Raw genomic sequence first — 12,084 nt, forward strand, 5'->3', positions numbered from 1 at the left:
GCGTTCGGGCTTTGGGAAATGCGCAGAAGCTGTATTTTAGCCACCTTCCTTTTGTTGGCTTGTTGGTTGAGCTGTGGGCCTCTGGCAGGAAATTTGCTGCTTTGAAAGCAGGGAGAATGGCGCGATGGGAGAGTGGCAGGAACGAAGGTGTCCTTTTCGTAATTCGACACGAGCCAGCTTTTGAGGGCTTGCACAAGTATTTTTTTTACTTTGGGGCAGAAAATGGCTTGCTTGGCATATTTCACCCAGAAGGAAAGAAGAAGGAAGGAAGGAAGGAAGGAAGGAAGGGAAAGAAAGAAAGAAAGAAAGAAAGAAAGAAAGAAAGAAAGAAAGAGGGAGGAAGAAAAGAAGAAAGAGAAAGAAAGAAAGAAAGAAAAAGAAAGAAAGAAAGAAAAAGAAAGAAAGAAAGAAAGAAAGAAAGAAAAAGAAAGGGAGGGAGAGAGAGAGAGGGAAGGAAGGAAGAAAGAAAGAAAGAAGGAGGGAGGGAAGGAGAGAGAGGGGAAAGAAAGAAAGAGGGAGGGATAGAGGGAGGGAAGGAAGGAAGGGAGAGAGAGAGAGAGGGAAGAAAGAAAGAAAGGAAGAAAGAAAGAGGAGAGAGAGGGAAGAAAGAAAGAAAGGGAGGGAGAGAGAGGGGAAAGAAAGAGGGAGGGAGAGAGAGAGGGAAGGAAGAAAGAAGGAGGGAGGGAAGGGAGGGAGAGAGGGAGGGAAGAAAGAAAGAAAGAAAGAAAAGAGAAAGAAAGAAAGAAAGAGTTTGGTTTAGTAGTTAAGTTGTTGGCCTAGAAACCAGGAGGCATTGAGTTCTAGTTCCACCATAGATATAAAAGCCAGTTGAGTGACTTTGGGCCAATTACTAGGAGCCTGGGAGTTCTAGTCCCGCCTTAGCCATGAAATCCAACTGGCTGTGTTTTGGCCAATCACCAGGAGGTGGTGAGTTCTAGTCCTGCCTTAGACATGAAACCTGGCAAGATGACTTTGGGGTCAATTACCAGGAGATGATGAGTTCTAGTTCCGCCTTAGGTATGAAAGTCATCTGGGTGACTTTGGACTAATCACTAGGAGACTGGGAATTCTATTCCCGCCTTAGCTGTGAAAGCTAGCTGGGTGGCTTTGAGTCAATCACTAGGAGGTGGTCAGCTCTGGCCCTGCCTTAGCCACGAAAGCCAACTGGTTGTGTTTCGGCCAGTCACCAGGAGGTCGTGAGTTCTAGTCCCATTTTAGGCATGAAAGCTGGCGGGGTGAATTTGGATCAATCACCAGGAGACGTAGAGTTCTACTCACATCTTAGGCACGAAAGCTGACTACACTCTTTATTTTCAAAAGATTCTTCCCTTCTCGTTGTTTTATTAGTATGAAGATGAAGAGTCGGCTGAAGAATTTAAAATTTCCAGCTTTGTGGATATGGTTCGAGATTGCAGCCGGATCGGCATTCCCTTCAGCTCCCAAGGTAGGTTTGGGGAAAATCCAATTCTTGGAAATCAGACTGTCCTTGACTTACAACGGTTCATTTAGTAGTCTAGCCTTCATTGTCATTGTTCATCATGTATACACCGAAATTGGTTTTAGCCTCACTGGCGCAATCAGTGACAAAAAACACAAACAGCATAAATAGTGTAAAGAATACCCTATTTTTCAGTGTATAAGACTCACCCTTTTCCCTCAAAAAAGAGGCTGAAAATCTGGGTGCGTCTTATACACTGAATATAGCATTTTTTCCTCCCGAAATCCCACTCCCTTCACCAAAATGGCCGTGCAGAGCCTGTAGGAGGCTTTTAGACAGCTCCTGGGGCTGGGGAGGGCAGAAATTGGCCGTTTTTTGCTCATTTTTGCCCCCCCCCACCCCCCAGGAGCAATCTATAAGCCTCCTAAAGGCTATGCATGCAAATTTTTTGACAAAAAACAGGCTTGTTTTTGTGAAAAATGGGCCGTTTTTTGCTCATTTCCCCCCCCCCCCCGGAGCACTCTACAAGCCTCCTAAAGGCTATGCATGCAATTTTTTTTAAACAAAAAATGGGCTTGCTTTTGTGAAAAATGGGCCATTTTTTGCACATTTTTGGTCCCCCCCCCCAGAAGCACTCTACAAACCTCCTAAAGGTTATTCATGCCCTTTAAAAAAAAAAAACCTGGCCCATTTTTGCCAAAAATGGGGCCGTTTTTGGGAGATCTGCAGAGTGCAAAAACTTTTTTTGAAAAAAATTGCCTCTTCAAAACCTGCATCTTATACTCTGAAAAATACGGTAATCCCTAGGCAAGTAATTAGGAAAAAAAGAAAGAAAAAGAAAGAAAGAAAAGGAAAAACTAGTCCTCTTTTTCCGTGTGTGTGTGTGTAGAGCGATTGTGGTTGTGTTTTAAGGATAGAAACTAATTTTAAACCTATTTGTTTGGCTGGCTGTGGATTGATGTCTTCTGCCCGATGGTGAAACCATTTAATAATTTAATGTAATAATTTAGTGACCATTCAGAGTTACTACGGCGCTGCCAAAAGTGACTTACGGCCGTTTTTCACTGTTACGGCCTTTGTAGCATCCCCGTGGTCACGTGATCAGAACTCAAAGGCTTGGAAACTGGCAGGTACTTGTGACGGTTTCAGCGTCCTGGGGTTGCGTGATCTCCGCTGACGACCTTCCCATCCCAATTCCGAAGAGCAAAGCCAAGATTTACTTAACGACCCTACGACTCCCTTAACAGCGGTGACAAAAAAAGGACGTAAAATGGGGCACACCTCACTTCTTTATCAGACAGTCCTCGACTTACAACAGTTCATTTAGTGACCGTTCGGAGTTACGGCAGCATTGAACAAAAGCGACTTGTGACCCATTTTTCACATTTTAACGATCGCTGTAGCCTCCCCCCATATTTACGTGATCAAAATTCAGACGCTTGGCTACTGACTCATAGTTATGACGGTTGACGCGCCCTGCGGGTGTGTGTGTCACGTGATCTCCTTTTGCAACCTCCTGACAAGCAAAAGTCAATGGGGAAGTCAGATTCACTTAGCAACCGGGTTGCTTACCGTGGTCGTGAAATGGAGCAAAACTCACTTTAACAACCGTCTCGCTTAGCAGCAGAAATGTTGGGCCTCAACTGTAGTCGTAATTCAAGGACTGCCTAACTTTTTTCCCCATCTGGATTTTTGGCCTTCATCCTCGAAGGAGAATCACACCCGCGTTGTCTCCAAAGTGAGCAATTTGCCTAATTTGCGTTAATCACACCCTGTAAAACTGAAACACAATCGATCCCTTGTGCTTTTACAGCAGAAGCGTCTAAATCCTCTCTTTATGGGAGGAAAGAACAGATTCTTTTACGACGATGATGATGATGATGATAATGTAACTTTCCTTTTTTAGAACAGAAAAGAATCTTGATTTCCTGTTAACAATGGGATGCCAAGATCTTAAGCAGAGCAGCCTTCCGCAGGGATTGTGAAGTGGTCTGTGTGTGTGTGTGTGTGTGTGTGTGTGTGTGTGTGTTTACTGAGACTAGCCAAAACTGATGCAAGATATTTGCAAGACTCTGCTTGGTCATTTATTGTCAGGGTAATGATGAATATTACAAAGAGGATTAGGGGACTGGAGGCTAAAACATATGAAGAACGGTTGCAGGAACTGGGTGTGTCTAGTTTAATAGAAAGAAGGACTAAGGGAGACATGATAGCATCTTCCAATATCTCAGGGGCTGCCACAAAGAAGAGGCAGTCAAGCTATTCTCCAAGCTATTAAGCCCGGTTTCACCCAGTCTATATGTGTCCTTTTGGTTTTTCTTGCCTAAGTGTAGGACTTTGCTTTTCTCTGCATTAAATTTCATTTTGTTAGAGAGGGCCCAGGGTCCCCCAGTCTGTCGAGATCAATCCAATCCTTTTTGAATTATTTTTTTTCCCTTCTGCAACACCTTACAGTCATTACATCAACATTGTTGTGTCATCATACCTGTACATGTATATAATATTTCGCTTCTATATTTACACACTTTTATACACAGTTCTATATATATTTATATATATTGTTTTTTGGCTTAATTAATTTTATTCTTGTTTTGCAGCCATTTGTACCAATTGTTCCAAGTTTCATAATATTCCGACTCTTCTTTATCTTTTAATTTCAGCGTTAATTTGTCCATCTCTGCACAATCCAAAGTTTTTTTTAATCACTAATTCGTCTGAGGGGGTATTATTTTGTTTCCGGCATTGGGCAAATGCTATTCTAGCTGTAGTTAGCAGATGTGTTAATCTGTACTTAATTTTCTTTGTATATTTCCCTTTGATTATTCCCAGCAGAAAGATTTCGGATTTGCATTTTATCTGCTCTCCTGTAATTTCTTGCACCCATTTCCAAATTTAGTTTAATTTCTTATCTGAACTGGGCAAATGCTATTCTAGCTGTAGTTAGCAGATGTGTTAATCTGTACTTAATTTTCTTTGTATATTTCCCTTTGATTATTCCCAGCAGAAAGATTTCGGATTTGTATTTTATCTGTTCTCCTGTAATTTCTTCCACCCATTTCCAAATTTTTGTCCAATATTTTTGTGTTTCCGGGCAAGTCCACCATAATAATAATAAGTCCCTTGTACTTTTTTACACTTCCAGCAGGTCGGCTTCATGTTTGGGTACATTTTAGCCAATGTACCATCCGATCCTTTTTAACTTCAATCCGTCACTGAACGAATGGTTGTAAGTGGAGGAAACAGTTGCCAAAATCCCCCCCCCCCCAAAAAATTGTGTTCGGTGTCTTGCAGGCCACCTGCAGATCTTCGACATGTTTGTGGTGGAAAAATGGCCCATCGTGCAAGCCTTTGCCCTGGAAGGCATCGGCGGAGATGGCTTCTTCACCATGAAATACGAGGTAAGAACGGAAGGGCTGGCTCGGATGTGACCAGGGGTGGGATTCAGCCGGTTCTGACCGGTTTCGGGAAACCTGGTAGCTCAAACTATCGAGGGGGGCCGCCCGCCTGCTCCTGCGCTTTACTTACCTATATCTTCTCAGCCGAGCCAATTGCTGCTCCTCAGCTGCGTTACTCCCCAGAAAAACCGGAGATGCCTCCCAGTCACACCATCGCAGCTGCAGGGCAAGGTGTCCTTGACTCTCTGAGAAAGGAACGTTATTTTGACTATATCTCACCCATACTCCATATATCCCCCCCCTCCTCCCACTTTCCCAGAGTTGAAAATGTGACAGGCCTGGAGGCTTAAATGTAAAAGACGGCTTCCAGATCAGACATCTTCTATCCCTTCCCCCCAAAAATAAGACACCCCTGGAAAATAAGCCCAATCGGGCTTTTGAGCGCATGAATTAAAATAAGCCCTCCCCGAAAATATCGCAACACAGCAGCAGCCACGAGGTGACCACGCTCTCCGCCTCCTGCACCCCAAAAATAATAAGACCTCCCCGAAAATAAGGCCAAGCGCTTATTTCGGGGGGTCAAAAGAAAATAAGACCCTGCCTTATTTCCAGGGGGACACACGGTGTATAGGATCGTTTCAGCCCCATGATGGGACCTTTTCGTTTTAGCTGGGAACAGCCGCGGGGTGGGGGTGGGGGGGTCTTTGAGTGGCCTGCTCAGCTGGGGGAGGGTGGGGTGGGGAAACGGCCCTTCTGGCAAAACAATGGTGCCCACGGGTACCGTTCTCCAGCTAGAATAGCCTGCTTGTTAGCAGCCGTGGCTGAAATGCGTTGGGGGTGGGGGTGGAGGGAATTAAAGCTGGACAGAAACCCTCACAGCTGCCAACGATTCTTCTGGTTGTGCCCAGTTGTGACATGGTGAGCCATTATAATCCGTGGCACTGCTTGCCTCCAGAGGCTGTGGGTGCCCCATCACTGGAGATTTTGAAGAAGAGGCTGGACAGCTGTTTGTTTCAAGTGGGATGGAGTTTGTAAATTGGGGGTGGGGGGGTTGGACTAGAAGACCTCCAAGGTCCCTTCCACCCCCCATGATGCTGTCATTCTGTTGCGTGTTCCCTCTGGAATGCCCCCGGAGCTTTGTATAATCCCCGACCTCCGGTCCTTCCGACGCGCCCTAAAAAGTTGGCTTTTCCAGCAAGCCAGCCTGGCCTGAACAAAACAAAATAAATTATTGGTCATTGTTAATTTTAATTCGGATTTTTTTTTTAAAAAAAAATGTTATTGTCAATTCTTATTGGGTTTGTTTCGATTATTCTATTTAATTTTTTTATAACTTTTGTAGTATGTGTTTCTTTTAATGTTGTACGGTGCCCTGAATCCTTGGGAGAAGGGCGGCATATAAATCTAATACACCTAAACCTAAACCTATTGTGCATTTCTGCTTACGGTGTTTAGGCTGCCAGAGCCTCTGACACAGAAGTGGGTTCCTACCAGTTCGCACCTATTCGGTAGAACCGGTTCGTCAAATCTACCGAACCGGTTAGAAGAGGTTCCACCAGTGGACCCGGAAAGCAGGCCACACCTACAGAAGAGGGTCCAAACTTTTTTGAAACCCACCACTGCCACACACACACACACACACACACACACACAGACTGACACAGAGAGAGAGAAAGAGAAAGAAAGGAAGAAATAAAGAAAAAAGAAAGAAAGAGTGTGAGAGAGATGAAAGAAAAAAAGAAAAAAGGGACAGAGAGACAAAAGGAAGGAGAGAGAGAGAGAGAGAGAGAGAGAGAAAGAAAACACATGGCCGACAAGCCACTCCCACCAGGTCACATGGCCAGCAAGCCACTCCCTCTTTCTTTCTTTCCTCTCTCTCTCCCTCCCTCTCTTTTTTCCTTCCCTCTCTCTCTCTCCCTTCCTTCCTTCCCTCTCTCTCCCTCCCCCTTTCTTTCTTCCCTCTCTCTCTCCCTCCCTCTTTCTTTCTTTCTTTCTTCCCTCTCTCTCTCCCTCCCTCTTTCTTTCTTCCTTCCTTCCCTCTCTCTCTCCCTTCCTTCCTTCCCTCCCTCCCTCCCTCTCCCTCCCTCTTTCTTTTTTTCTTTCTTTCTTCCCTCCCTCTCTCTCTTCCTTCCTTCCTTCCCTCCCTCTCTCCCTCCCTCTTTCTTTCTTCCCCCTCTCTCCTTCCCTCCCTCCCTCTTTCTTTCTTCCCTCTCTCCCTCTCCCTCCCTCTTTCTTTCTTCCTTTCTTCCTTCCCTCTCTCTCTCTCTCTCTCCCTTCCTTCCTTCCCTCTCTCCCTCTTTCTTTCTTTCTTCCCCTGAAGTCTCCGGAGGGTGAAAAACAGCCCAATGGGAAACCCTGAAGTCTGTTCCTGAACTTCCAGTTTGTGTGCTGGGCTGTTTCTCGCCCTCCACAGGCTCCCAGAAAGCCGTGCGCGCATGTGCGAGGTGCAGTGAGGGGGTCCCGCGCGCATGTGCAGGGGGCACGGCTCGGAGGGGTGTTAAATTATGGGGGTAGCGCACGTGCCTTTGGCACCTGAGGCGAGAAAGGTTTGTCGCCTCTGACTCGATCTTTCCCTTTGCAGCTGATGGACGTCAGTCTGGATCTCTGGAAGGCCTACAGCAAAGTGGATCCCATGTCTTTGGAGAGCTTACTGGACGAGGTAAATGTCCAGAGTCGTTTTCTGGTGGGTCATTTTTTTAAAAAAAATCTTGGATCCGCTGAGCGGTTCTGTGGGATGAAAAGGAGGAAAAGCTGTAGAGAGATGGTTCCCCATTCCAAAATGGCTTCCAAGGCGGACCCTGTTTGTGTCCAGCTGCCTTTGAGAATGTTTGGGGCAGGTCCGTGGCCGTGGCACGACAAAACCACGGTCCACTAAAGCGCGCCCGATTAAAGCGCGTCGCTGACGTCATCAGCAGCACGACAACAACGACCGCGGAGAAAAAAGGGCGCTTTAAAAAGCGCTTTGAAAGCCGATTCAAGTTAAGGTAAGGGTTAGGTTTAGGATTAGGGTTAGGGTTAGGTTAAGGGTTAGGGTTAGGTTTAGGGTTAGGTTAAGGGTTAGGTTTAGTGTTAGGTTAAGGGTTAGGTTTAGGGTTAGGTTAAGGGTTAGGTTTAGGGTTAGGTTTAGGGTTAGGTTAAGGGTTAGGTTTAGGGTTAGGTTTAGGGTTAGGTTTCGGGGGGTTAGGTTTAGGTTTAGGGGTTAATTTTAGCTTTAGCACTCACAGCATGCTTTTTTCGTCGCACTGTGATGACGTCAGGTACGCAGTTTCGTCGAGCGCGCTTTAGTCGAATGCGGTTTTGTGGTGGAACCGTCCGTGGCTTGTTGGAGTGGTACGGTGGCCTCGAGGTGGAGCTCTCGCCTCACAGTCGGGAGGCCTTGACTTCGATCCCAGGCTTCCAGATGTTGGGTGAAGAAGAAAAGAGGCTAATACTATCATGCCTTAATCCCATTACCCTGGATCTGAAGGGGGGAGATCTTTGTTATGTAGAGTAGACCGGCTCAGGCCTTTTAATGGCCCATCAACAAAGGTGGGGGGCTATGAAGAGTGAGTCTGCTTCCTGGCTAAAAAAACATTTCCCGGGACATTTCATTTTTTTCTAGGAGAGGGGCGGATTTTAACTTCCTACACCATCACCCTGGAGCTGAAGGGGAAGATCTTTGTTATGTAGAATAGGCAGGCCTTTTAATAGCCCATTGACAAAGGTAGGGGGAGCTATTAAGAGAGAGTCTGCTTCCTGCCTAAAAACACATTCCTCCATTTCTGATCCAGGGAAATATAATATTCTGCCTTTTCAACATTTCACAGGATGTTTCATTTTTTTCTAAGAGAGGGGCGGGTTTTAACTTCCTACCACCTCCCCCGCCAAATACTCTGCGCAGCTTTTCAAATTCAGTGTGTAAGCAGTGCTCAGATCTCCGTTACATGCCATGTTGTGGCTTCTTTCAGTTTGGATTTTGGGTTTGCTATGGGCTCAGGTGTGAGTCCAAGAGGCTGCTTTTAAGCTTTTTTTAAAATATATTTTTATTATTTTTACATTGAAAACAATGCAGTATCGCAAAGTCGAAGTGACAATACATTCACATTATATACAGCTGGTCTCAACCATTAACAATTAGCCTACTTAATACATTGTCTATCCTTCTGTCCAATCGCAATATATACATTTTGTTCCAGTCTTGTCACCTTGTCTTCTACCAATCATAAAATCTGTTCCAGACTTCAAAATATTCTGATTCCCCTTTATTTTTAAGTTCAAGAGTGAGCCTATCTGCTTTCGCACAGGCCAACCCTTTTCTGATTATATCTAGCTCTGATGGTGTATTTTCTTTTTTCTAATATCGTGCATAAGTTATGCGCGCCGCAGTTAGTATATGTATAATTAAATAAAGTGTATCTTTCTTAAACCCCTCCGGTATTATACCTAGGAGAAAAAAATCTGGTTTAAACATAATGTGGTCTCCCACCATTTGTTCTAACCATGATTGAATCATTTTCCAATATTTTTTTTTTGCCTCATTGCACGTCCACCACATATGATAGAAAGGGCCCGGTGTTTTTTTACACCTCCAGCAGATTTTTAAACATTTTGGAAAGCCGTGCTGGGGGGGGGAGATGCCATCTGTAGAACATCTTATAAAGATTTTTCTTTATACGCCATAGCCATTGTTAGTTTCTGATTCAGTATCCAAAGTTTTTCCCACTTAGCCAATTCCACATTATAACGGAAATTTTTCACCCAGGCGACCATAGTTTCTTTGACATGTTCCTCCTCCAGCTTATATTCCTACAAGAATCTACACAACGCTTTGATCAGCCTGTTTTCTGTCTGTTTTTAAGCTTTTAATTCTTAATATTGTGGAAGGTTTTCTTCGAGAAAATGGGAAGAGTCGAAAACTGGGCCTCTGCTGACATCTAGTGGCCGCCGCTTGGATTTTTTAGACAATTGTCTTTTTTTCAGCTAGCGGTTTGTAATTTTAAATATAAACCTTCGTGTAGATATTTCTGTTCAGAAGTATCCTCCGGTGCTTTTTGAGCAGGTTATCCCCCCTCTTTCCAGCTCTGTAAATGGGAATATTTGACCTCCTCTCTCTTTTGAAAGGGCGGGGGGTTAATAGCGTTGGCTCGGCGGAGTTAACGCCTTTTTTCTCTTCCAGGATTTGATGACTTTTGAACATCAATGGACCAACCTCTTTGCCAATTTTGACACTGAAATCCCTTTCATGCTGGAACTCTCAGAATCTCAGACTGGAGAGGTAGGAGACGGATTTCAAGAGGGATAGAAAAAAATTCAAATTTTACATATCTGGTAGTCCTCGCCTTGCAACCCTTCATTTAGCGACTGTTCAAACTTACAACAGTACTAAAAAAAACCACGTTCTATGAACCGTTCGTCATGCCCCCGTTGGAGTCTGACTCTGAGACGGAAGAAGACGAACAGTTAACCAGAGAGCCGAGGTGGCGCAGTGGTTAAATGCAGCACTGCAGGCTACTTCAGCTGACTGCAGTTCTGCAGTTCGGCTGTTCAAATCTCACCGGCTCAGGGTTGACTCAGCCTTCCATCCTTCCGAGGTGGGTAAAATGAGGACCCAGATTGTTGGGGGCAATATGCTGACTCTGTAAACCGCTTAGAGAGGGCTGAAAGCCCTATGAAGCGGTATATAAGTCTAACTGCTATTGCTATTGCTATAGTTGACAGAGAACGAGAGAGTGGCTCCATTGGCTGTGGAGGAAACCGGGGAAGGGCAAAGCCAGGCTGGGCAGAGCAGGGGAGGAGGGGGTAGAACAAGGGAAAGGGCATTCAGATGAAGGCCAAGGCCCACCCCCTCCTCATCCTAGGAAGGCAGGGAAGAGACCAACATGAGCTGTGTGGCTTACGAGGAAGGAAAGGGCCCAGATTCCCTTCACAAGGCACACCTGGGGATGGAGTTTAAAGGAGAAGCAGTTGGGAGGGGCGGTTGTCGGGAGCAAACCATCCAGTAATTACGTAGTTGTTCTTGACGCCGAGTAGCCCTTCGATGTCGTGCATCCCGGAACAACTCACTGTTGGTTTCTGGATCACTCTCCCTTGTCTCCTCCCCACTGGTCCAAGGCTCAGGCACCACCTGGTGGCCAACCAGCCTCTCTGCGCCCTGCTCGGAGTCGGAACCCTATCCAGGGTCCTCCACATCCTCCAGAGCCGACTCATAGGGCCCCTCGCTGTCGGAGTCTGGTGGCAGCTCCAAGGGCTCCTGCCGGGCCACAACAATAGGGGTCATAAGTCGAGGACTGCTGGTGTTTTCTTGCCACCCAGCTCCTCCGTTTGCATCGTGAAGCTTTTTGTGCGTTTTGAGTCCTTGAGATGAGACTTTTCAGGCTTGTAAATATCCTTCCTTTCCAAGAACAAAAAAGGCATCAATCTTGCTTGCTGAAGGCGATTTGGATGCCACCCAATGGAAACAGAGAGGCACAAGGCTGGAAGCGCCCAGGGGAATTCCAGCGTTTTTGACAAACAGCATGAATAGCAATAGCAATTATACGGCTTATATGTATATCGCTTCACAGGGCTTTGCAGCCCTCTCTAAGTGGGCATCTACAGTCAGCCTCTTGCCCCCAACAATCTGGGTCCTCAGTTTATCCGCCTCAGAAGGATGGAAGGCTGAGTCAACCTTGAGTCAGTCAGGATCGAACTGCTGGCAGTCGGCAGAGTTAGCCTGCAATATTGCATTCTAGCCACTGAGCCACCACGGCATTCGAATCGAACAGAACAGAATGCAGAATAGAACAGAATGGAATAGAGAATGGAATGGAATAGCATAGGAGAACAGAACAGAAATGGAACATAACATAATACAGAACGGAGTAGAATGCGATAGAAATGAATAGGATAGAGTAGAATAGAATAGAGAACAGATCAGAATAGATTAGAACAGAATAAAATAGAATAGAATAGGGAACAGAACAGAATACAAAACAAAATGTAGGACAGAATACAGAATAGAATACAATAGAATACAATAGAATAGATTGGTTCTTTGGCTTTGAAAGGGAGATGAGCACAACCCCCTAGAGTCAGGAACGAGGGGAACCTTTATCTTTACCTTATTTTAACGATAATCAATGTTTTTTTCCTCCCTCTGCAGCCATTCCGAAGTTACTTCAGCCACGGGTTGATTTCAAGTCATATAACAGATAACAGGTATCCTTTCTTTCCATTACTTCCTTGCCCTGCACCAGGTTATATCAACACACAAATATGATTTCTAGTTTTGTC

The 12,084-nt window shown here is 45.3% G+C and overlaps 1 protein-coding gene across 1 annotated transcript in view; it reads left to right on the forward strand.

Moving 5' to 3' along the window:
* Positions 1–12,084, forward strand: part of C9H20orf194 (chromosome 9 C20orf194 homolog) — a 92,023-nt gene that overhangs the window by 17,976 nt on the left and 61,963 nt on the right. The window contains 5 exon segments of the mRNA XM_032224481.1: positions 1,348–1,444; positions 4,730–4,836; positions 7,415–7,492; positions 9,989–10,087; positions 11,954–12,009. Coding sequence (XP_032080372.1) covers positions 1,348–1,444; positions 4,730–4,836; positions 7,415–7,492; positions 9,989–10,087; positions 11,954–12,009 — 437 coding nt within the window.

Source organism: Thamnophis elegans, chromosome 9 (genome assembly GCF_009769535.1).
Source record: "Thamnophis elegans isolate rThaEle1 chromosome 9, rThaEle1.pri, whole genome shotgun sequence".
Classification (NCBI taxonomy): Eukaryota; Metazoa; Chordata; class Lepidosauria; order Squamata; family Colubridae; genus Thamnophis; species Thamnophis elegans.